Source organism: Bombina bombina, chromosome 6 (assembly GCF_027579735.1).
Source record: "Bombina bombina isolate aBomBom1 chromosome 6, aBomBom1.pri, whole genome shotgun sequence".
Classification (NCBI taxonomy): domain Eukaryota; kingdom Metazoa; phylum Chordata; class Amphibia; order Anura; family Bombinatoridae; genus Bombina; species Bombina bombina.
In genome coordinates this window covers 430,499,132-430,524,782 of record NC_069504.1, presented here as the reverse complement: position 1 = coordinate 430,524,782, position 25,651 = coordinate 430,499,132, and the positions used below count along the sequence as shown (strand labels likewise).

The window sequence follows — 25,651 nt, the reverse complement described above, 5'->3', positions numbered from 1 at the left end:
CTTCTCATTTAAATAAATGTGATTTATGTGACACTGAAAATGATGCCCAAGATGATTCCTCAAGTGAGGGGAGTAAGCATGGTACTGCATCATTCCCTCCTTCGTCTACACGAGTCTTGCCCACTCAGGAGGCCCCTAGTACATCTAGCGCGCCAATACTCCTTACTATGCAACAATTAACGGCTGTAATGGATAATTCTATCAAAAACATTTTAGCCAAAATGCCCACTTATCAGCGTAAGCGCGACTGCTCTGTTTTAGATACTGAAGAGCATGAGGACGCTGATGATAATGGTTCTGAAATGCCCCTACACCAGTCTGAGGGGGCCAGGGAGGTTTTGTCTGAGGGAGAAATTTCAGATTCAGGGAAAATTTCTCAACAAGCTGAACCCGATGTGATTACATTTAAATTTAAGTTGGAACATCTCCGCGCTCTGCTTAAGGAGGTATTATCCACTCTGGATGATTGTGAGAATTTGATCATCCCAGAGAAACTATGTAAAATGGACAAGTTCCTAGAGGTCCCGGGGCTCCCAGAAGCTTTTCCTATACCCAAGCGGGTGGCGGACATTGTAAATAAAGAATGGGAAAGGCCCGGTATACCTTTCGTCCCTCCCCCCATATTTAAAAAATTGTTTCCTATGGTCGACCCCAGAAAGGACTTATGGCAGACAGTCCCCAAGGTCGAGGGAGCGGTTTCTACTTTAAACAAACGCACCACTATACCCATAGAAGATAGTTGTGCTTTCAAAGATCCTATGGATAAAAAATTAGAAGGTTTGCTTAAAAAGATGTTTGTTCAGCAAGGTTACCTTCTACAACCAATTTCATGCATTGTCCCTGTCACTACAGCCGCGTGTTTCTGGTTCGATGAACTAGTAAAGGCGATCGATAGTGATTCTCCTCCTTATGAGGAGATTATGGACAGAATCCGTGCTCTCAAATTGGCTAATTCTTTCACCCTAGACGCCACTTTGCAATTGGCTAGGTTAGCGGCGAAAAATTCTGGGTTTGCTATTGTGGCGCGCAGAGCGCTTTGGTTGAAATCTTGGTCAGCGGATGCGTCTTCCAAGAACAAACTACTTAACATTCCTTTCAAGGGGAAAACGCTGTTTGGCCCTGACTTGAAAGAGATTATCTCTGATATCACTGGGGGTAAGGGCCATGCCCTTCCTCAGGATAGGTCTTTCAAGGCCAAAAATAAACCTAATTTTCGTCCCTTTCGTAGAAACGGACCAGCCCCAAGTGCTACGTCCTCTAAGCAAGAGGGTAATACTTCTCAAGCCAAGCCAGCCTGGAGACCAATGCAAGGCTGGAACAAGGGAAAGCAGGCCAAGAAACCTGCCACTGCTACCAAGACAGCATGAAATGTTGGCCCCCGATCCGGGACCGGATCTGGTGGGGGGCAGACTCTCTCTCTTCGCTCAGGCTTGGGCAAGAGATGTTCTGGATCCTTGGGCACTAGAAATAGTCTCCCAAGGTTATCTTCTGGAATTCAAGGGGCTTCCCCCAAGGGGGAGGTTCCACAGGTCTCAATTGTCGTCAGACCACATAAAAAGACAGGCATTCTTACATTGTGTAGAAGACCTGCTAAAAATGGGAGTGATTCATCCTGTTCCATTAGGAGAACAAGGGATGGGGTTCTACTCCAATCTGTTCATAGTTCCCAAAAAAGAGGGAACGTTCAGACCAATCTTAGATCTCAAGATCTTAAACAAGTTTCTCAAGGTTCCATCGTTCAAGATGGAAACCATTCGAACAATTCTTCCTTCCATCCAGGAAGGTCAATTCATGACCACGGTGGATTTAAAGGATGCGTATCTACATATTCCTATCCACAAGGAACATCATCGGTTCCTAAGGTTCGCATTCCTGGACAAGCATTACCAGTTCGTGGCGCTTCCTTTCGGATTAGCCACTGCTCCAAGGATTTTCACAAAGGTACTAGGGTCCCTTCTAGCGGTGCTAAGACCAAGGGGCATTGCAGTAGTACCTTACTTGGACGACATTCTGATTCAAGCGTCGTCCCTTCCTTAAGCAAAGGCTCACACGGACATAGTCCTGGCCTTTCTCAGATCTCACGGATGGAAAGTGAACGTGGAAAAGAGTTCTCTATCTCCGTCGACAAGGGTTCCCTTCTTGGGAACAATAATAGACTCCTTAGAAATGAGGATTTTTCTGACAGAGGCCAGAAAAACAAAACTTCTAAACTCTTGTCGGACACTTCATTCCGTTCCTCTTCCTTCCATAGCGCAGTGCATGGAAGTAATAGGTTTGATGGTAGCGGCAATGGACATAGTTCCTTTTGCGCGCATTCATCTAAGACCATTACAACTGTGCATGCTCAGTCAGTGGAATGGGGACTATACAGACTTGTCTCCGAAGATACAAGTAAATCAGAGGACCAGAGACTCACTCCGTTGGTGGCTGTCCCTGGACAACCTGTCACAAGGGATGACCTTCCGCAGACCAGAGTGGGTCATTGTCACGACCGACGCCAGTCTGATGGGCTGGGGCGCGGTCTGGGGATCCCTGAAAGCTCAGGGTCTTTGGTCTCGGGAAGAATCTCTTCTACCGATAAATATTCTGGAACTGAGAGCGATATTCAATGCTCTCAAGGCTTGGCCTCAGCTAGCGAAGGCCAAGTTCATACGGTTTCAATCAGACAACATGACGACTGTTGCGTACATCAACCATCAGGGGGGAACAAGGAGTTCCCTGGCGATGGAAGAAGTGACCAAAATCATTCAATGGGCGGAGACTCGCTCCTGCCACCTGTCTGCAATCCACATCCCAGGAGTGGAAAATTGGGAAGCGGATTTTCTGAGTCGTCAGACATTGCATCCGGGGGAGTGGGAACTCCATACGGAAATCTTTGCCCAAATCACTCAACTGTGGGGCATTCCAGACATGGATCTGATGGCCTCTCGTCAGAACTTCAAGGTTCCTTGCTACGGATCCAGATCCAGGGATCCCAAGGCGACTCTAGTAGATGCACTAGTAGCACCTTGGACCTTCAAACTAGCTTATGTATTCCCGCCGTTTCCTCTCATCCCCAGGCTGGTAGCCAGGATCCATCAGGAGAGGGCGTCGGTGATCTTGATAGCTCCTGCGTGGCCACGCAGGACTTGGTATGCAGATCTGGTGAATATGTCATCGGCTCCACCATGGAAGCTACCTTTGAGACGAGACCTTCTTGTTCAGGGTCCGTTCGAACATCCGAATCTGGTCTCACTCCAGCTGACTGCTTGGAGATTGAACGCTTGATTTTATCAAAACGAGGGTTCTCAGATTCTGTTATTGATACTCTTGTTCAGGCCAGAAAGCCTGTAACTTGAAAAATTTACCACAAAATATGGAAAAAATATATCTGTTGGTGTGAATCTAAAGGATTCCCCTGGGACAAGGTAAAGATTCCTAAGATTCTATCCTTTCTCCAAGAAGGATTGGAGAAAGGATTATCTGCAAGTTCCTTGAAGGGACAGATTTCTGCCTTGTCTGTGTTACTTCACAAAAAGCTGGCAGCTGTGCCAGATGTTCAAGCCTTTGTTCAGGCTCTGGTTAGAATCAAGCCTGTTTACAAACCTTTGACTCCTCCTTGGAGTCTCAACTTAGTTCTTTCAGTTCTTCAGGGGGTTCCGTTTGAACCCTTACATTCCGTTGATATTAAGTTATTATCTTGGAAAGTTTTGTTTTTGGTTGCAATTTCTTCTGCTAGAAGAGTTTCAGAATTATCTGCTCTGCAGTGTTCTCCTCCTTATCTGGTGTTCCATGCAGATAAGGTGGTTTTACGTACTAAACCTGGTTTTCTTCCAAAAGTTGTTTCTAACAAAAACATTAACCAGGAGATAGTCGTGCCTTCTTTGTGTCCGAAACCAGTTTCGAAGAAGGAACGTTTGTTGCACAATTTGGATGTTGTTCGCGCTCTAAAATTCTATTTAGATGCTACAAAGGATTTTAGACAAACATCTTCCTTGTTTGTTGTTGAATTTATGTTTACCTGATAAATTACTTTCTCCAACGGTGTGTCCGGTCCACGGCCCGCCCTGGTTTTTTAATCAGGTCTGATAATTTATTTTCTTTAACTACAGTCACCACGGTATCATATGGTTTCTCCTATGCAAATATTCCTCCTTAACGTCGGTCGAATGACTGGGGTAGGCGGAGCCTAGGAGGGATCATGTGACCAGCTTTGCTGGGCTCTTTGCCATTTCCTGTTGGGGAAGAGAATATCCCACAAGTAAGGATGACGCCGTGGACCGGACACACCGTTGGAGAAAGTAATTTATCAGGTAAACATAAATTCTGTTTTTTCATTGCAAGTCATCAAGCTGCTACACCGGAGGGTCCTGCTGTAATTTAAGGGCCAAAAAGTAGTATTTTTCCCACAAAATCAACCCCTAAGGGCAGGTAGGCGCCACAGCAGAGCTGTGGCAAGGAGCCGACTGTTTTTTTTTCCGGTTTTTGACGTTTGTCAATCCGGTTTTTACATTAAGGGGTTAAATGTTTATTTAGCTGGTTGGGCAATCTTACTAAAGCTTTATGAATACACTGTAAAAATTTTGAAACGTTTGCTGCATTTTTAGACTGTTTGCAGAACGTGTGCACCTTTTTTTTCTCTTAAAGGCACAGTACCGTTTTTTCTAACTGTTGTTTTTACTTTGAATAAAGTGTTTTCCAAGCTTGCTTGTTTCATTACTAGCCTGTTAAACATGTCTGACATCAAGGAAACTCTTTGTTCAATATGTTTAGAAGCCATTGTGGAACCCCCTCTTAGAATGTGTCCCACTTGTACTGATATGTCTATAAATTTTAAAGAGCATATTGTAGCCCTTAAAAATGTAGCGCTAGAGGATTCTCAGACAGAAAGAAATGAGGTTATGCCATCTAGTTCTCCCCAAGTGTCACAACCAGTAACGCCCGCACAAGTGACGCCAAGTACCTCTAGTGCGTCTACTTCATTTACCTTACAAGACATGGCAGCAGTTATGAATTCTACCCTCACAGAGGTTTTATCTAAACTGCCTGGGTTGCAAGGGAAGCGTGATAGCTCTGGGTTAAGAACAAATGCGGAGCTTTCTGACGCTTTAGTAGCCGTATCCGATATTCCCTCACAATGTTCTGAGGTAGGGATGAGGGATTTGCTGTCTGAGGGAGAGATTTCTGATTCAGGAAAGACGCTCCCTCAGACAGACTCTAATATGACGGCCTTTAAATTCAAGCTAGAACACCTCCGCTTGTTGCTCAAGGAGGTATTGGCGACTCTTGATGATTGTGATCCTATTGTGGTTCCAGAGAAATTGAGTAAAATGGACAAATACTTAGAGGTTCCTGTTTACACTGATGTTTTTCCGGTCCCTGAGAGGATTGCGGATATTGTTTCTAAGGAGTGGGATAGACCAGGTATACCGTTCGCTCCCCCTCCTACTTTTAAGAAAATGTTTCCCATATCTGACACCATGCGGGACTCGTGGCAGATGGTCCCTAAGGTGGAGAGAGCTGTTTCTACACTAGCTAAGCGTACAACTATACCTATTGAAGATAGTTGTGCTTTCAAAGATCCTATGGATAAAAAATTAGAGGGTCTCCTAAAGAAAATTTTTGTTCATCAAGGTTTTCTTCTCCAACCTATTGCATGCATTGTTCCTGTAACTACTGCAGCTGCTTTTTGGTTTGAGGCTCTAGAAGAGGCTCTCCAGGGGAGACCCCATTAGATGATATTCTGGATAGAATTAAAGCTCTTAAGCTGGCTAATTCTTTCATTACAGATGCCGCTTTTCAACTGGCTAATTTAGCGGCAAAAAAATCAGGGTTTGCCATTTTAGCGCGTAGAGCGTTATGGCTCAAGTCCTGGTCAGCTGATGTGTCATCAAAATCAAAGCTTTTGACCATCCCTTTCAAAGGAAAGACCCTATTCGGGCCTGAACTGAAGGAAACTATTTCTTACATCACTGGAGAGAAGGGCCATTCCCTCCCTCAGGATAAAACCAAACAAAATAATTTTCGTTCATTTTCGAAACTTCAAGAGTGGTCTCACTTCAGCTTCCCCTGCTGCAAAGCAAGAGGGGAATTTTGCTCAATCCAAGTCAGTCTGGAGACCTAACCAGGCTTGGAACAAGGGTAAACAGGCCAAGAAGCCTGCAGCTGCCTCCAAGACAGCATGAAGGGGTAGTCCCCGATCCGGGACCGGATCTAGTAGGGGGCAGACTCTCTCTCTTCGCTCAGGCTTGGGCAAGAGATGTTCACGATTCCTGGGCTTTAGAAATTGTTTCCCAGGGATATCTCCTGGACTTCAAAGATTCCCCCCCAGGGGGTAGATTTCACATTTCTCTATTGTCTGCAAACCACACAAAAAGAGAGGCGTTCTTACGCTGTGTAGAAGACCTACATACCATGGGAGTGATTCACCCGGTTCCAAGAGCGGAACAGGGGCAAGGGTTTTACTCCAACCTGTTTGTGGTTCCCAAAAAAGAAGGAAATTTCAGACCAATCTTGGATCTCAAGATCCTAAACGAATTCCTCAGAGACCCGTCTTTCAAGATGGAGACTATTCGGACTATTCTGCCACTGATACAGGAGGGTCAATATATGACCACCGTGGACTTAAAGGATGCGTATCTGCACATCCCTATCCACAGAGATCATCACCGGTTTCCCAGGTTTGCCTTTCTGGACAGACATTACCAGTTTGTGGCCCTTCCCTTTGGGTTGGCCACGGCTTCCAGAATTTTCACAAAAGTGCTAGGGTCCCTTCTAGCGGTTCTAAGACCGCGGGGCATAGCAGTGGCGCCTTATCTAGACGACATCTTAATTCAAGCGTCAACTTTCCAACTAGCCAAGTCTCACACGGACATCGTGTTGGCTTTTCTGAGATCTCATGGGTGGAAGGTGAACATTAAAAAAAAAAAAAAGAGTTCTCTCTTCCCTCTCACAAGAGTTTCCTTCCTAGGAACTCTGATAGACTGGGTAGAAATGTAAATATTTTTCTGACGGAGGTCAGGAAATTAAAACTCGTAAACACCAGCCGAGCCCTTCATTCCATTTCTCGGCCGTCAGTGGCTCAGTGTATGGAGGTAATCGGACTAATGGTAGCGGCAATGGACATAGTTCCGTTTGCTCGCTTACACCTCAGACCACTGCAACTACGCATGCTCGAACAGTGGAATGGGGATTATGCAGATTTATCTCCTCAGATAGATCTGGATCAGGAGACCAGAGATTCTCTTCTCTGGTGGTTATCACAGGTTCACCTGTCTCGGGGAATGTGTTTCCGCAGACCAGAGTGGGTCATAGTTACGACAGATGCCTGCCTGCTGGGCTGGGGTGCAGTCTGGAACTCCCTGAAAGCTCAGGGGTTATGGTCTCAGGAGGAGACTCTCCTCCCGATAAACATTCTGGAACTGAGAGCGATATTCAATGTGCTTTAGGCATGGCCTCAACTGGCTGCGGCCAAATTCATCAGATTTCAGTCGGACAACATCACGACTGTTGCTTATGTCAATCTAGCGATGACAGAGGTTTCAAAAATAATCTGATGGGCAGAGACTCACTATTGCCAACTTTCAGCGATCCTTATCCCAGGAGTAGAGAACTGGGAAGCGGATTTCCTAAGTCGTTAGACTTTTCATCCGGGGGAGTGGGAGCTCCATCCGGAGGTGTTTGCTCAACTGATTTGGCTATTGGGCACACCAGAATTGGATCTGATGGCATCTCGTCAGAACGCCAAGCTTCCTTGTTACGGGTCCAGGTCAAGGGATCCCCAGGCAGTGCTGATAGATGCTCTAGCAGTGCCCTGGTCCTTCAACCTGGCCTATGTGTTTCCACCATTTCCTCTCCTTCCTCGTCTGATTGCCAGAATCAAGCAGGAGAGAGCTTCTGTGATTTTGATAGCACATGCGTAGCCACGCAGGACTTGGTATGCAGACCTGGTGGACATGTCATCCCTCCCACCATGGACTCTGTCGCTGAGGCAGGACCTTCTGATTCAAGGTCCATTCAAGCATCCAAACCTACTTTCTCTGCGTCTGACTGCTTGGAGATTGAACGCTTGATTTTAGCAAAGCGTGGTTTCTCTGAAGCGGTCATTGATACCTTGATTCAGGCTCGAAAGCCTGTCACAAGGAAAATCTATCATAAGATATGGCGTAAATATCTTTACTGGTGTGATTCCAAGGGTTACTCATGGAGTAAGATCAGGATTCCTAGACTATTATCTTTTCTCCAAGAAGGATTGGAGAAGGGATTATCAGCTAGTTCCTTAAAGGGACAAATATCTGCTTTGTCTATCCTTTTACACAAGCGTCTGTCGGATGTTCCAGACGTTCAGGCGTTTTGTCAGGCTTTAGTTAGGATCAAGCCTGTGTTTAAACCTGTTGCTCCGCCATGGAGTTTAAATTTGGTTCTTAAAGTTCTTCAAGAGGTTCCGTTTGAACCTTTGCATTCCATAGATATTAAGGTCTTATCTTGGAAAGTTCTGTTTTTAGTAGCTATCTCTTCGGCTCGAAGAGTTTCTGAGTTATCTGCTTTACACTGTGACTCACCTTATCTTATTTTCCATGCGGATAAGGTGGTTTTGTGTACCAAACCTGGATTTCTTCCTAAGGTTGTTTCTAATAGGAATATCAATCAGGAAATTGTTGTTCCTTCTCTGTGTCCTAATCCTTCTTCCAAGAAGGAGTGTCTGTTGCACAACCTAGATGTGGTTCGTGCTTTAAAGTTCTACTTACAAGCAACTAAAGATTTCCGTCAAACATCTTCATTGTTTGTTGTCTATTCTGGACAGCGGAGAGGTCAAAAGGCTACGGCAACCTCTCTTTCTTTTTGGCTGAAAAGCATCATCTGTTTGGCTTATGAGACTGCTGGCCAGCAGCCTCCTGAAAGGATTACAGCTCACGCTACTAGAGCGGTGGCTTCCACATGGGCATTTAAAAATGAGGCTTCTGTTGAACAGATTTGTAAGGCGGCGACTTGGTCTTCGCTTCATACTTTTTCCAAATTTTTCAAATTTGATACTTTTGCTTCTTCGGGGGCTATTTTTGGCAGAAAGGTTCTACAAGCAGTGGTGCCTTCCGTTTAGGTACCTGTCTTGTCCCTCCCTTCATCCGTGTCCTAAAGCTTTGGTATTGGTATCCCACAAGTATTGGATGAATCTGTGGACTCGATACATCTTGCAAAACAAAATTTATGCTTACCTGATAAATTTCTTTCTCTTGCGATGTATCAAGTCCACGGCCCGCCCTGCCTATTAAAGACAGGTAGTATTTTTTATTATAAAACTTCAGTCACCTCTGCACCCTATAGTTTCTCCTTTTTCTTCCTAGCCTTTGGTCGAATGACTGGGGGGTGGAGTTAGGGGAGGAGCTATATAGACAGCTCTGCTGTGGGTGCTCTCTTTGCCACTTCCTGTTGGGAAGGAGAATATCCCACAAGTATTGGATGAATCCGTGGACTCGATACGTCACAAGAGAAAGAAATTTATCAGGAAAGCATAAATTTTGTTTTTGTTCAGTGAAGCTTATCACCCGACTCATTAACAAACTAACTTCACTTACCTAACAGTTGCCCTCATTTATCTCCTCACTAATATTATTCTCACCTTTGCAGTCCCCACCTCCTGTTTCCCATCCTCCTTCCCATCTAGATTGTAAGTTCCCATGGGAATAGGGCCCTCAATTCCCCCTGTGTTTGTCTGTAAAATGTTGTATTTTATTGTATTGTTTCTCCGTTGTACTTTTATCCTTGTACCCATGGGCAGCGTGCGGAATCTGTTGACGCTTTATAAATAAAGAAGAATAATAGTAATAGAAATAAATCTGACAAGTTGTTCAAAATTGTATGCTCTGTCTGAATCATAAATGAAAAAAATGGGGGTTAGGTCCCTTTGTCTATTTCTGAGCTATTTCTGCAGACTTAAATTCACAGTTTTGAGAACTACGAAAACCAATATGTGATAATATCTTCATGATAGATAGAAAAATGCCCAGATAATCTGGCAAAAACCTCTAGGTGAGCATGACATTGTGAATGGATTAATGGAATTTATGAAACAAACATTACAGCCATGAATATACAGCCTCACATTACAGAATTAAAAAACAAATCCTTATTTCAGGATGACAAACCCTTTGGATTATAAGGTATTTTTAGATAGGTTTTTCCTCAAAGCATTTTATATAATAAAAATCCCATTTAAACTGAAAAAACACCCTACATGGTGACTATATAACTCAGGAAGGATACTAGATACATATCATGAATAAATTACAAAAATATGTTTTTTCAAGGTTGAAGCGGTTACGTTTTTAATGTTACTTTTTTGTACAGGTTCTGGCTTCCCTCATCATTCGACTTGCATTGGCAGAGACATTCTGCCTAAACTGTGGCATACTTGCACTTGATGAACCCACCACCAATTTAGATCGTGAAAATATAGAATCTCTAGCACATGCTCTTGTTGAGTAAGTAAAGGTTTTGTTTTTATCTTAAGTTATTACAATAAGTTACCTAATGAAACCTAGTACTTTAAATTAGCTTTATTTATGTTTAAATAGATTTTTATTTATAATTTTAGTACAATACAAAAATGTTTGCAAATATTCATCATAACAGTCACATCAGACTTTCTCTATATCTTGTAAGTGGTTTTCGCGTCCTTAAGAGAGATCTTTGAATATCTTTGGAGAACTGTCCAGAATAGTTTATGGTATCTCTTGACTCATTTTTTTCTCAGTCTTACTGTTTTTGTTTCAAAACCAAACTTAAATCACGGGGGAGTTCCCCCTTTTCCTTCTAATTCAAGGATACAAATGACTGAATGTGATATACATTACATTAGTTATTGTATATAGCATAAATATAAACAATGATGAAGTAACTATTTATAAACAAATTGACAAGTAAAACATTAAAAAGTAAGACTTTTTTTAAAACAATTGTTGCTTGTGTCGTATTCGCATTATTTATTTTATGTTAGCATTAATTCTCTAACTCCTGTGGTTTCCTATGTATTTAAGGGTATCTCCTCCCTCCCAATCCATGTTCCAACTTTATTTCTTTCCTAAGATATGGAGAGTCCACAACATCATTCAATTACTAGTGGGAATATCACTCCTGGCCAGCAGGAGGAGGCAAAGAGCACCACAGCAAAGCTGTTAAGTGTCACTCCCCTACCCATAATCCCCAGTCATTATCTGTGCCTCTGTCAATGTAGGAGGTGAAGTTTGGTGTCTGAAGAAATTAATTCCTTTTTCAGGTACTTTTCTCTGCGAGCAAAGATTTGAGTTTAGCTGAGTCCACGTCAATCTCCTCAGTAGAGTAGTGGTGACTTTTAAGCAGTTAGGAAGTTGTGAGGTAGTCCTTGCTTTGTTTCCTAACACATTGCTGCCCATGGTACAGAAAGCCAGAGTTGGTTACTCTGTTCTTTGTTTTTCTACAGGTCTCTGTAAGGAGTATGTGTCCTTTTGCGCCTTGTCGGCTATCTTCCTCCTGGACAGCTAGACTGCAGGTAAGTGCTTTTGTCTTCTAGGTCTTGGAGACTTGCACTTCAGAAGAGTATTATGTCATATGCAGTAGATGGGGACATTTTTAAAATCCTTTATACAGGATTTTCTTTGGCAGTGGGCAGGCACATTATGTATGCTGAGACTAGGGGTTAATCTTCCCTTTATTGGGACGTTCTTCCTCTTTGGGCTAATTTTGTTGAAATACTTTATTAGTATGTGTGTAGCTTATGTTTTATACAGGGATTTATGTATAAACTTAAAATTTGTCAGTTGGTTTTCTTTGCTTGCTTAGCTAGAACAGGCTAACTGACAAACTGCTTGAGTTTGAAACCAGCTGCAGCTACTTGCATCTTATGTTGTAGGCAGAGGGAATGCGCGCCTTTTACTTGCTGCATAGTTTCCTCTCTCTGCCGGTCATGTTACTTCTCTCTGCTGTCGGATATTCACGGAGCGAAGCAGCGTCATTGAATTTCAGTCTCTTCAGTGTCTATCTTCTATACAATCATTTTAGAGACTTCTGGCAGCCAAATTGTGGTATTAAAAATTCTTAAAGTGACAGTGTATTTAAAAAATTTCTACAATTTGGTGATTTTTTTTTTAGTATTATGGACATGGACCAAGACTCTGTGTTTTTTGATAAATGCTTGTTATGCCTAGAGGCACAAATTGTTTTACCTATGCAATTCTGTGCTGCATGTTTAGCTAGAACACTTCAATTTAAAGATACATTGTTGCTGTCTGAGCCCAATGTCTCTCAGGATGATGCTGTTCAGGCAATGCCACAGCTTTCTCCTCAAACGTCCCAAGCCTCTATGGCGTCACATACAGTGCCCTGCAGTTCCTCTCAGCCTCCTGGAGGAGTTTATTTGCCTGCAGATTTTGCTGCACAGATATCTTCTGCGGTATCTGCAGCATTATCTGCTTTTTTATGCTGGGAAAACGCAAAAGGAAAATTAGTCATTCAGATAGTAAGGTTTCTGTTCCACCTACTGCTACGAATGTTGCCCTCCCTCATAAGTCTGATGAGGAGGATACGCCGGTAGCCCCTGAGGGTGAAATCTCAGATTCGGACAGTATTATTATTTCATCTGATACTGAAGAAGTAAACTTATTATTTCATCTGATACTGAAGTTTTTAAACTTAAAAACAAAGGAGAGTCAGTGGCGCCCAAGGCTGACTGGTTAGGAACAGATCTATTCAAATATGATTCACTAAAAATACACCTGACTGAATATAGCTAAAATAGGCAATGAACTACAAAAACAGAAAATATATAGGCATAAAATTTAATGCTACAATGATAGACAATATACAAATGAAATACACAATATACAAATGAAATACACCGGTGTTTGACACATAAAAGGTTAAAAATGCAATATGTCTAGCTAGACTTAGATAAAACAGTGGTTGATACAATGCTTATACTAAATGCATACTGTGAGTAGCAAGGATACAAATTCAACCATTAAAAGACGATAGGCAACAATGTATATTAATGATTAAAAATGCAATATGAACAAAAAATGATCCAGGCCGCCTGTTGGATTAAAAAATCCCTAAAGTTCCAGAGTTATATTATTACCAGTTCATTGGCAAAAAGAATTCTCAAATGGATTCCAAAACATCAGTTAGACGATTTTTAAAAGTAAAAAAAATGAATGTGAGGCAGGGGTTATATTCCGCTAAGTATGTTTAGCTCAATTTCTTCAACGATATCACAGTTCGCTGTATTATGACAATATCAGGTCAATCTGTTTCATAGCAGCATATAAAAAGTTTTTTACTCACTTCGGAGATCAAAGCGTCCTCGCTTGTTGCACCCGTTACCAGTGGGCAGGGTAATGATGGCAGTGGTCCAATCGGTACCGTGGAAATGCGCGCACTTATTCAAACTGCTGAAGATCCTTCAATACACTCCTACCGACTCAGTGTGTGCTATCCGAGCACGTTGAAAGAGTCGGTCCTGGGATTATCAACTTGGTTGTAGGAGCAGACTGTCAGAACGTCTATGCGTTTCAGCTACAAAAGCCTTTATCAAGAGTTCTTCATAAAGGCTTTTGTAGCTGAAACGCGTAGACGTTCTGACAGTCTGCTCCCACAACCAACTCTCCGAAGTGAATAAAAAACTTTTTATATGCTGCTATGAAACAGATTGACCTGATATTGTCATAATACAGCGAACTGTGATATCGTTGAAGAAATTGAGCTAAACATACTTAGCGGAATATAACCCCTGCCTCACATTCATTTTTTTAACTTTGAAAAATCGTCTAACTGATGTTTTGGAATCCATTTGAGAATTATTTTTGCCAATGAACTGGTAATAATATAACTGGAACTTTAGGGATTTTTTAATCCAACAGGTGGCCTGGATCATTTTTTGTTCATATTGCATTTTTAATTATTAATATACATTGTTGCCTATCGTCTTTTAATGGTTGAATTTGTATCCTTGCTACTCACAGTATGCATTTAGTATAAGCATTGTATCAACCACTGTTTTATCTAAGTCTAGCTAGACATATTGCATTTTTAACCTTTTATGTGTCAAACACCGGTGTATTTCATTTGTATATTGTGTATTTCATTTGTATATTGTCTATCATTGTAGCATTAAATTTTATGCCTATATATTTTCTGTTTTTGTAGTTCATTGCCTATTTTAGCTATATTCAGTCAGGTGTATTTTTAGTGAATCATATTTGAATAGATCTGTTCCTAACCAGTCAGCCTTGGGCGCCACTGACTCTCCTTTGTTTTTATATTTCTTCTGTTCACACCTTTGGGAAGTGTGAACTTTGTCAGTTGGCTTGTACTGTAAATTGTATCTTAGATCAGTGTCACATACTTGTTTCTTTTGTATTCAGATTTAAACTTGAACACCTTTGTGTACTGGTAAAGGAGTTATTGGCTACTTTGGGCGACTCCTGTTGTTGTCAATCCTAAGAAGTCTGGTAAACTTAAAGGGACAGTAAACACCAGAATTTTTGTTGTCTAAAAAGGTAGATAATCCTTTTATTACCCATTCCCCAATTTTGCATAACCAACACAGTTATAATAATATACTTTTTACCTCTGTTATTACCTTGTATCTATGCCTCTGCAAACTGCCCCCTTATTTCAGTTCTTTTGACAGACATGCATTTTTAGCCAATCAGTGCTTGCTCTTTGGAGCTTCATGTGCCGGAGCTCAATGCTATCTATATGAAGCACATGAACTAACGCCCTCTAGTGGTGAAAAACTGTCAAAATGCTTTCCGATTAGAGGCAGTCTTCAAGGTCTAAGAAATTAGCACATGAACCTCCTAGATTTAGCTTTCAACTAAGAATACCAAGAGAACAAAGCAAAATTAGTAATAAAAGTAAATTGGAAAGTTGTTTAAAATTACATGCCCTATTTATATCAGGAACGATTTTTTGTGACTTTACTGTCTCTTTAATAAATACTATGATGTTCCTTCCTCCGTGGAAGTTTTTCCTGTCCCAGACCGTGTGACTGAGATTATTTCACATGAATGGGAGAAGCCAGGGATTACTTTCCTGTTGCTGACTCCATTAAAGATTCTTGGCGCACAGTGCCTAAAGTAGAAGGGGCTATTTCTACTCTGGCTAAGAGAACTATGATCCCTATAGAGGAAAGCTGCTCCTTTAAGGATCCCTTGGACAAAAAGCTGGAAGCTTATTTGAAGATGTATGTTCATCAAGGTCTTCAATGGCAACCTGCAGTTTGTATTGCCACAGTAACAAGTGCGGGATCTTATTGGTGCGACGCCTTGTCTGAATCAATTTTAGTAGAGACTCCGTTGGAGGAGATACAAGATAGGATTAAGGCTCTCAAACTAGCCAATTTCTTTATTTCTGATGCTAACATGCAAGTTATTAGACTGGGAGCCAAGATGTCTGGCTTCACTGTCCTAGCCCGCAGGGCATTGTGGCTAAAATCTTGGTCAGCTGATGGTACCTCTTAAGTCCAAGCTTCTGGCGCTTCCTTACAAGGGGAAGACCTTGTTCGGATTTGGTCTGGCAAAAATCATTACTGATACTACGTTTGGAAAAGGGTCTTTTCTACCGCAAGACAAGAAGAACAGACTCAACGGACGTCAAAGTAATCTCCGTTCCTTTCATAACTTCAAAGGTCAAAAGTCTTCCTCTCCTTCTTCCAAGCAGGAGCAGATCAAGTCTTCTTGGAAACCCAATCAGTCTTGGAATAAGGGAAGCAATCAAGCAAACCCTCAGCTGAGTCTAAGTCAGCATGAAGGGTCAGCCCCCGGTCCAGGTTCGAATCAAGTGGGGGGCAGACTTTCCCTGTTTTGTCAAGCGTGGAGACAAGATGTCCCAGATCCTTGGGCTTTGGACATAGTATCTCAGGGTTACAAAATAGAATTCAAAACTTTCTCTCCCAGGGGCAGATTCCACCTCTCAAGATTATCTGCAGACCAGGTAAAATGAGAGGCATTCTTGAACTGCGTTCAGGACCTTTCCTCCTTGGGAGTGATTGTTCCAGTAAGGGAACAGGGTCTAGGATTCTATTCAAATCTGTTTGTGGGTCCCAAAAAAAGAGGGAACTTTTTAACCCATTTTAGACCTAAAGTGCATCAACATGTTTCTCAGGGTACCGTCCTTCAAAATGGAAACCATTTGTTCCATTCTTCCTTTGGTCCAAGAGGGTAAGTTCATGATGACCAAAGACTTGAAGGATGCATAGCTTCATGTTCCCATCCACAAGGATCATCACAAATACCTGAGATTCACCTTTCTAGACAAACACTTTCAGTTTGTGGCTCTTCCGTTTGGCCTTGCCACAGCTCCCAGAATTTTCTCAAAGGTTCTGGGGGCTCTCTTGGCAGTGATCAGGTCTCGGGGAATTGCAATGGCGCCATACCTGGACGACATACTGGTTCAGGCGCCATCTTTTCAACAAGCAAACATTCATATAGAGATCTTGTTGTCTTTTCTACGTTCCCACGGTTGGAAAGTGAATCTGGAAAAGAGTTCCCTTGTTCCAGCTACCAGGGTGGTTTTCTTAGGGACCATAATAGATTCCCTATCTATGAAAATGTTTCTGATAGAGGTCTCTCCTCTTGCCTCTCTCTTCAGTCTACTGTTCGGCCATCAGTGGCTCAATGTATAGAGGTAATTGGTCTGATGGTTGCTTCTATGGTCATTATTCCCTTTGCTCGATTCCATTTGAGAGATCTGCAATTATGCATGTTCAGACAATGGAACGATTCGGATCTGTCTCGGAGGATAGATCTAGACCAGTCGACAAGAGACTCTCTCCCGTGGTGGCTTTCTCAGGGCACATGCTTCTGGAGACCTTCCTGGGTGATTGTGACCACGGACGCCAGCCTGCTAGGCTGGGGAGCCGTTTGGGACTCCTTAAAGGCGCAGGGACTATGGTTTCGTGAGGAGTCTGCTCTCCCCATAAACATCTTGGAGTTGAGCGCTATTTACAATGTTCTGATGGCTTGGCCTCAATTGTCCTTAGCCTGGGTTTCAGTCGGACAACATCACCTCAGTGGCATACATCAACCACCAGGGAGGAACTCGGAGTTCCTTAGCCATGAAGGAGGTGGCATGGATTATTTAGTGGGCGGAAGCTCACAATTGTTGTCTATCTGCCATCCACATTCCTGGAGTGAACAACTAGGAAGCGGATTTCCTGAGCAGACAGACCTTTCATCCCGGAGAGTGGGCTCTCCATCCAGAGGTGTTCTCCATGTGTGCCGGAGTTGGATCTGATGGTGTCTTGGCAGAACGCCAAGCTTTCAAGGTACGGTTCAAGGTCAAGAGATCCTCAGGCCGCTCTGATAGATGCTCTGGCGGTTCCTTGGGATTTCGGTCTTGCATACCTGTTTTCTCAGTTTGTGCTAACTTCTAACTCAGGGTCTATACCTCCATCCAAATCTTGTTCCTATGAAGCTGACTGCTTGGAGATTGAACGCTTAGTTCTGTCTAAGCGTGGATTTTCTGAGTCGGTCATTGAGACCATGATCCAGGATCGCAAGCCTGTTACTAGAAAAATTTACCATAATCTATGGAGTCAATACCTTTATTGGTGTGAATCTAAGGGCTACTCTTGGAGTAGGATCAGGATTCCTAAAATCTTGTCTTTTCTCCAGGAAGGTCTGGAGAAAGGGTTGTCAGTCAGTTCTCTGAAAGGTCAGATTTATGCATTATCTATTTTGTTACACAAACGTCTGGCGGATGTGCCAGATGTTCAATCTTTTTGTCAGGCCCTGGTCAGAATCAGGCCTGTGTTTAAACCTGTTGCTCCTCTTTGGAGCCTTAATCTTGTTCTTAAAGTTTTGCAGCAGGCTCCATTTGAGCCAATGCATTCCATAGATATTAAGTTGCTATCTTGGAAGGTTTTGTTTCTTATTGCTATCTCTTCTGCTCGGATTTTCGCCAGTCTTCTGCCCTATTTGTTTGTTCCTCAAGAAAGCGTAAGGGTCAGACGGCTACTTCTACTTCTCTTTCCCTCTGGTTGAGAAGTATGATTCATTTTGCTTATGAGACTGCTGGACAGCAGCTTCCTGAGAGAATTACAGCTCATTCCACTAGAGCTGTCTCCTCTTCTTGGGCTTTCAAAGATGAAGCTTCTGTGGAACAGCTTTGCAGGGCTGCAACTTGGTCCTCTCTGCATACTTTTTCCAAATACCTTTCCTTCCTCAGGACAAGAAGAATAGACCTAGGGGTCAACAGACTTCTAATTTCTCTTGTAAGATGTATCGAGTCCCACATCCTTACTTGTGGGATATTCTCCCCTACAGGAAGTGGCAGAGAGAGCACCCACAGCAGAGCTGCCTATTTAGCTGCACCCACCTAGTCATTCTCTCTGCCTGCTTAACTGCTAGGAAGGGCAAAGAGGAGTGTGGTGACAAAAATGTTAGGTTTTTATTTTCTCAAGCAAAAGTTTGTTATTTTTAAATGGTACCGGTGTGTACTATTTACTCTCTGCAGAAAAAGGGATGAAGATTTCTGCAAGGAGGATGATGATCTTAGCACTTTGTAACTAAGATCCACTGCTGTTCTCACAAGGGCTGAAGAGTACAGGAAAACTTCAGTTGGGGGGAACAGTTTGCAGGCTAAACTGCATTAAGGTATGTTCAGTCTGTTTTTTTTCTAGACAGACTATGTTATTTCTAGAAAAGGCTGGCAATATCCCCATGAGGGAAGCGTAAGCTGTATTACAAGTTGGTTTGCTAGAGAAACTAACCGCAAAAAGATACTTTATAAGCACTCGAAAGACCCCCAATTTTATAGAGTTGGAAAAAGAATCACACAAATTAAAACATAAATCTTTATTAGAAATATTTAAAATCGGGTTAGTTAAAACTAAAATGCTGGTCTGGGGTTCCCAGTACAAAGACTGGATATTATACACTAGAACCTCTTATTATAGTGCTGTCTAATGGCAGATTAGGAAGACACTGGCTTGGGTTACATGTATCTAGACAATATAGAATAGGGTCAACAGAGTATAGTTATGTGAAGTTATATGATCTCTGCAAAAACAACTATTTCATCATGAATGACATAATTAATCACAGGGGAAATTTGTGATAGTGATATCTATGTTAAACGCATAGGTAAAGTGGTGTAATGGAGCAGTAGTATATAGAAAAAATATACCACCTAAATTGATAAATATATTGTATTAACCATAGTTAACCTTATTATGAAGTTAACATCATAGTGGTTGTAGAGCACACATTGGCCTATAACAATTATGGGAGAGAATCCCCTATGATAGGTAGATAAAATACTAAAGTAATGGGTTTACACAATTCGCCCTGATAGGAATTTTTAGTTATGAGAGTAATATCAACTGTCCCTGTATAAGGGGTTGAATAAAAGATTATCAGGGTAGCCAACAACTACTAGTAAACACATAGAAAAACTAACTATACTTAGGATAGTACCTAGAGTAATTGATACTAAATAGTGACAGTTGTACTGCCTGTATCAAACTGTTTCGGTAGTTATACTGCAATAAGTAGTATAGGTGAAATAATGTATTAGGCAATACATATCATACCAATGTATATTTATGTCACGTAAGGTTAATATTGGTATAATCACCTTGATTAATTGATAATAGTAAGTTAGCTGTAATGTTGTTACTATGATTAGGCTACCAACTAAATCAATTTTAACTACAAGGTATCCTTAGTTAGGCAAAAGAAGTGTTTTAAGTGCTTGGTGTTAACTTTTGCAGACGTTGTACTGCCTGGCTTTACCCACTCTTTGACCCTAATTAAATATTGAATTTAATAAAGCACAACAGGTATAGCAGAATAATTATATTGACCTTGAAGGGCTAACATATGAGCCCATATAAAAGTTATATATTAGCTATAGTTTTATATTGCTACCTGGAGTGCCAGTGGCTAGTTTAAATTTAAACATTGCATTAACATCCTTTCAGCATTCGTATAATATGGGCCACTGCCAATTCTAACGCTCATTCATGCTAAGTGTCAATAACGGAAGACACCTAATATTATGTTAGCTACTTCATTGCAGCCTCAAATCAATTGGTGAAAAAAAACTATATCAGCAGAGAACTTCTTAGTATTTAGATTCACTGCGAGTCCTTTCAGCGTTTATATCATATGAAACACTGCCAGTTTTAGCACTCGTTGTTATAAAGTGTCAGTAACGGAAGACACATAATACTCTGCTTAGCTGCTTCATTGCAGCCTCAATTCAATTAGTAAATAGTTTAAATGACAGTGTCAGCAGAGAACTTTTTCGTGTTTGGGTTCACAATGAGTACTAGTAATTCTGTAGCGTTAATGTAATGTGGACCGCTGCCATTTGTGACACGCTTCACTATATAATATAAATGCCTCGAGATATAAACTACTATATTTGTTGCTTCAATGCAGTCTCAAGTAAACTGTGCATAGTTATAGTATTTGTGTCACCAGTTAGTGTATAAATCATAATTTAGAAGAGAGTTCAAGTTATGTTAATACTGCCAGCAAGTATACGCTTTAAAAACTACAACGAGCTCCCATAAGCTCCCCCTTCCTCCCTTGACATGTTGGGGGTCTTTCAAGTGCTTATAAAGTATCTTTTTGCAGTTAGTTTCTCTAGCTAACCAACTTGTAATGTAACTTTGTTGATACATAGCACCTAACCACACATAATTGTATGATACTAGGGCCATTGACCTTATTACAGAACGGTAAAAGACCCGACATAATATTTAGGAGTGGTGCATCAATTCAATCCGAATTTAAGGGTAAGCTGTATTCAGACACTTGGATAGGAATTTCAGCTTGCATAAAGGGCTCATTAGTTACTGGTGACACTGTTTGGTTAAAAACGTTTTTGTTTATTCAGTAAATGATGCAATTATAACGTTTTTTTGAAGGGACTAAAGGGGTAATTGTGGCTTGTTTTTGAGTTTTCTAACCCACATGGTTAATTTAGAGACACTCTAGTGTTTGTCTGTTAGGCCTCAAAACTCGAGTGAGGTGGGAGGGGCCTATTTTCGGACCTCAGTTGTGCAGTTTCTTTTCCTCTGAGACTTCTAACTGCTTCTCCAGAGGTTCCTGCCGTGTTTTGAGGGCTGTAAAAGAAGTTTTTTTTCCCCACAAATTGTTTTGAAGGGCAGGTAGGAGCCACAGCAGAGCTGTGGTAAAGTGCTGAAAGTCTTTTTTACTGGTTTTGATGTTTTTTCAATCCAGTTTTACCATTAAGGGGTTAATTGTTTATTTGCATAGCTGTGCAAAGTTTCTAAGGCTATATGATACTACTGTAAAAATTTCGTTATGTTTACTGCTTTTTTACACTGTTTTGCAGAATTTGTGCAGCTTTTTTTCTCTTAAAGGCACAGTACCGTTTTATTTCTAAGTGTTATTTACTTTGATTACAGTGTTTTCCAAGCTTGCTTGTTACATTACTAGCCTGTTTAACATGTCTGACACCAAGGAAAATCCTTGTTCAATACGTTTGGAAGCCATTGAGATACCCTCTCTTAGAATGTGTCCCAATTGTACTGATATGTCTATAAACTATAAAGAACATATATTAGCACTTAAATATAGAGCAATAGATGATTCTCAGTCAGAAGTAAATGAGGGTTCACCAGCTAGCTCTCCCCAAGTGTCACAACCAGTAACGCCCGCACAAGTCACGCCAAGTACCTCTAGTGCGTTGAATTAATTTATTTTACAAGACATGGCCACAGTTATGAATACAACCCTCACAGAGGTTTTATCCTGACTGCCTGGTTTAAAAGGAAAGCGGGACAGCTCTGGGTTAAGGAAAAATGCTGAGCAGTCTGACGCTTTAGTAGACGTATCTGATATGCCCTCACAATGCTCTGAGGTAGGGGTGAGGGATTTGTTATCTGAGGGAGAAATTTCTGACTCAGGAAAGACGCTTCCTCAGACAGATTCTGATATGATGGCCTTTAAATTTAAGCTTGAACACCTCCGCTTATTGCTCAGGGAGGTATTATCGGCTCTAGATGATTGTGACCCTATAGTGGTCCCAGAGAAATTGTGTAAGATGGATAAATACTTAGAGGTTCCTGTTTACACTGATGTTTTTTCCAGTCCCTAAGAGGATTGTGAATATTATTGCTAAGGAGTGGGATAGACCAGGTATTCCGTTCATTCCCCCTCCTGTTTTTAAGAAAATGTTTCCCATATCTGACACCATGCGGGACTCGTGGCAGACAGTTCCTAAGGTGGAGGGAGCTATTTCTACTCTATCTAAGCGTACAACTATACCTATTGAAGTCAGTTGTTCATTCAAAGACCCTATGGATAAAAAAATTAGAGGTTCTCCTGAAGAAAATTTTTGTTCAAGGTTTTCTTCTTCAACCTATTGCGTGCATTGTTCCTGCAACTACTGCAGCTGTTTTCTGTTTTGAGGCTCTAGAAGAGGCTCTTCAGATTAGAAGAAATTTTGGACAGAATTAAAGCCCTTAAATTGGCAAATTTTTTATTACAGATGCCGCTTTTCAACTGGCTAAATTAGCGGCAAAGAATTCAGGTTTTGCCATTTTAGCACGCAGGGCGTTATGGCTTAATCCTGGTCTGCTGATGTGTTATCTAAAACTAAACATTTGAACAGCCCTTTCAAAGGAAAGACCCTATTCAGGCCTGAACTGAAAGAGATTATTTCAGACATCACTGGAGGGAAAGGTCATACCCTCCCTCAGGATAGATCAAATAAGATGAGGACCAAACAAAATAATTTTCGTTCCTTTTGGAATTTCAAGAGTGGTCCCGCCTCAGTTTCCTCTGCTGCAAAGCAAGAGGGGAATTTTTCCCAATCCAAGTCAGTCTGGAGACCTAACCAGGCTTGGAACAAGGGTAAACAGGTCAAGAAGCCTGCAGCTGCCTCTAAGACAGCATGAAGGGGTAGCCCCCGATCCAGGACCGGATCTAGTAGGGGGCAGACTCTCTCTCTTCGCTCAGGCCTGGGCAAGAGATGTTCACGATCCCTGGGTTTTAGAAATTGTGTCCCAGGGATATTTTCTGGAATTCAAAGGCTCTCTTCCAAGGGGGACTTTTCACATTTCTCGATTGTCTGTAAACAGACAAAGAGAGAGGCGTTCTTACGCTGTGTAGAAGACCTACATAACATGGGGGTGATCCGCCCAGTCCCAAAAGAGGAACAGGGGCTAGGTTTTTACTCATACCTGTTTGTGGTTTCCAAAAAAGAGGGAACTTTCAGATCAATTTTGGATCTCAAAATTCTAAACAAGTTCCTCAAAGTTCCATCATTCAAGATGGAGACTATTCGGTCTATTCTACATGGTTGCTAGGGTCCCTTCTGGCGGTTCTACGACCACGGGGCATAGCAGTGGCGCCTTATCTAGACGTCATCTTATTTCAGGCGTCAACTTTCCAGAAATCCAAGTCTCACACGGACATTGTGTTGGCTTTTCTGAGATCTCACGGGTGGACGGTGAATATAAAAAAGAGTTCTCTCTTCCCTCTTATAAGAGTTTCCTTCCTAGGGACTCTGATAGACTCTGTAGAAATGAAAATATTTCTGAGGCGGTCAGAAAATCAAAGCTCTTAACCACTTGCCAAGCTCTTCATTCCATTCCTCGGCCATCAATGGCTCAGTATATGGAGGTAATCGGACTCATGGTAGCGGCAATGGACATAGTTCCTTTTGCCTGCCTACACCTCAGACCACTACATCTATGCATGCTCAAACAGTGGAATGGGGATTAGGCAGATTTGTCTCCTCAACTGCATCTGGACCAGGAGACCAGAGATTATCTTCTCTGGTGGTTGTCTCAGGACCACCTGTCTCAGGGAATGTGTTTCCGCAGGCCAGAGTGGCTCATTGTAACGACAGATACCAGCCTGCTAGGCTGGGATGCAGTCTGGAACTCCCTGAAAGCACAGGGCTTATGGTCTCGGGAGGAATCTCTTCTCCCGATAAATATTCTAGAACTGAGAGCGATATTCAATGCGCTTCAGGCGTGGCCTCAGCTTGCTGCGGCCAAATTCATCAGGTTTCAGTCGGACAACATCACGACTGTAGCTTATATCAATCATCAAGGAGTTCTCTAGCGATGATGGAGGTAACCAAAATAATCCCATGGGCAGAGGATCACTCTTGCCATCTCTCAGCAATCCACATCCCAGGTGTAGAGAACTGGGAGGCGGATTTCTTAAGTCGTTAGACTTTTCATCTGGGGGAGTGGGAACTCCATCCGGAGGTATTTGCCCAGATGATTCATCTAGGGGGCACACCAGAATTGGATCTGATGGCGTCCCGTCAGAATGCCAAACTTTCTCGTTACGGGTCCAGGTCCCGGGATCCCAAGGCGGTACTGATAGATACTCTAGCAGTGCCTTGGTCCATCAATCTGGCCTATGTATTTCCTCTCCTTCTACGTCTGGTTGCCAGAATAAAGCAGGAGAGAGCTTCAGTGATTCTGATAGCACCTGCGTGGCCACGCAGGACTTGGTATGCAGACCTAGTGGACATGTCCTCGGTTCTACCATGGACTCTGCCAATGAGGCTGGACCTTCTAATCCAAGGTCTGTTCACGTATCCAAATGTAATTTCTCTGTGTCTGACTGCTTGGAGATTGAACGCCTGATTCTATCAAAGCGTGGTTTCTCTGAGTCGGTCATTGATACCCTGATTCAGGCTAGAAAGCCTGTCACCAGGAAGATCTATCATAAGATTTGGCGCAAATATCTTTATTGGTGTGAATCCAAACGTTACTCGTGGAGTAAGATTAGGATTCCTGGAATATTGTCTTTTCTTCAAGAATTTTTGGAGAAGGGATTATCAGCTAGTTCCTTATAAGGACAAATATCTGCTTTGTCTATTATTCTACACAAACGTCTGGCAGATGTCCCAGACCTTCGAGCATTTAGTCAGGCTTTGGTCAGAATCAAGCCTGTATTTAAACCTGTTGCTCCGCCATGGAGCCTAAATTTAGTTCTTAAAGTTCTTCAAGGGGTTCAGTTTGAACCTATGCATTCCATGGATATTAAGCTTCTATCTTGGAAAGTTTTGTTTTTAGTAGCTATCTCTTCGGCTCGAAGAGTTTCTGAGCTATATTTGTGTTCCCCTTATCGTATTTTCCATGCAGATAAGGTGGTTTTGCGTACCAAACCTGGGTTTCTTCCTAAGATTGTTTCTTATAAGAATATCAATCAAGAGATTGTTGTTCCTTCACTGTGTCCTAATCCTTCTTCAAAGAAGGAACGTCTGTTGCACAATCTTGATGTGGTTCGTGCTTTAAAGTTCTACTTGCAAGCAACTAAAGATTTCCGTCAAACATCTTCATTGTTTGTTGTTTATTCTGGTAAGCGGAGAGGTCAGAAGGCTACGGCTACCTCTCTTTCCTTTTGGCTGAAAAGCATCATCCATTTGGCTTATGAGACTGCTGGCCAACAGTCTCCTGAAATAATTACTGCTCATTCTACTAGAGCTGTGGCTTCCACATGGCTTTTAAATATGAGGCTTCTGTTGAACAGATTTGTAATGCGGCGACTTGGTCTTCGTTTCATACTTTTTCCAAATTTTCCAAATTTGATACTTTTGCTTCTTCGGAGGCTATTTTTGGGAGAAAGGTTCTACAAGCAGTGGTGCCTTCCGTTTAAGGTCCCTGTCTTGTCCCTCCCTTCATCCGTGTCCTAAA

The 25,651-nt window shown here is 42.0% G+C and overlaps 1 protein-coding gene across 1 annotated transcript in view; it reads left to right on the top strand.

Moving 5' to 3' along the window:
* Nucleotides 1–25,651, top strand: part of RAD50 (RAD50 double strand break repair protein) — a 917,823-nt gene that overhangs the window by 850,923 nt on the left and 41,249 nt on the right. The window contains exon 23 of the mRNA XM_053719284.1: nt 10,324–10,457. Within this exon, the coding sequence (XP_053575259.1) occupies nt 10,324–10,457 (134 nt within the window). The remainder of the gene's footprint in view (nt 1–10,323; nt 10,458–25,651) is intronic.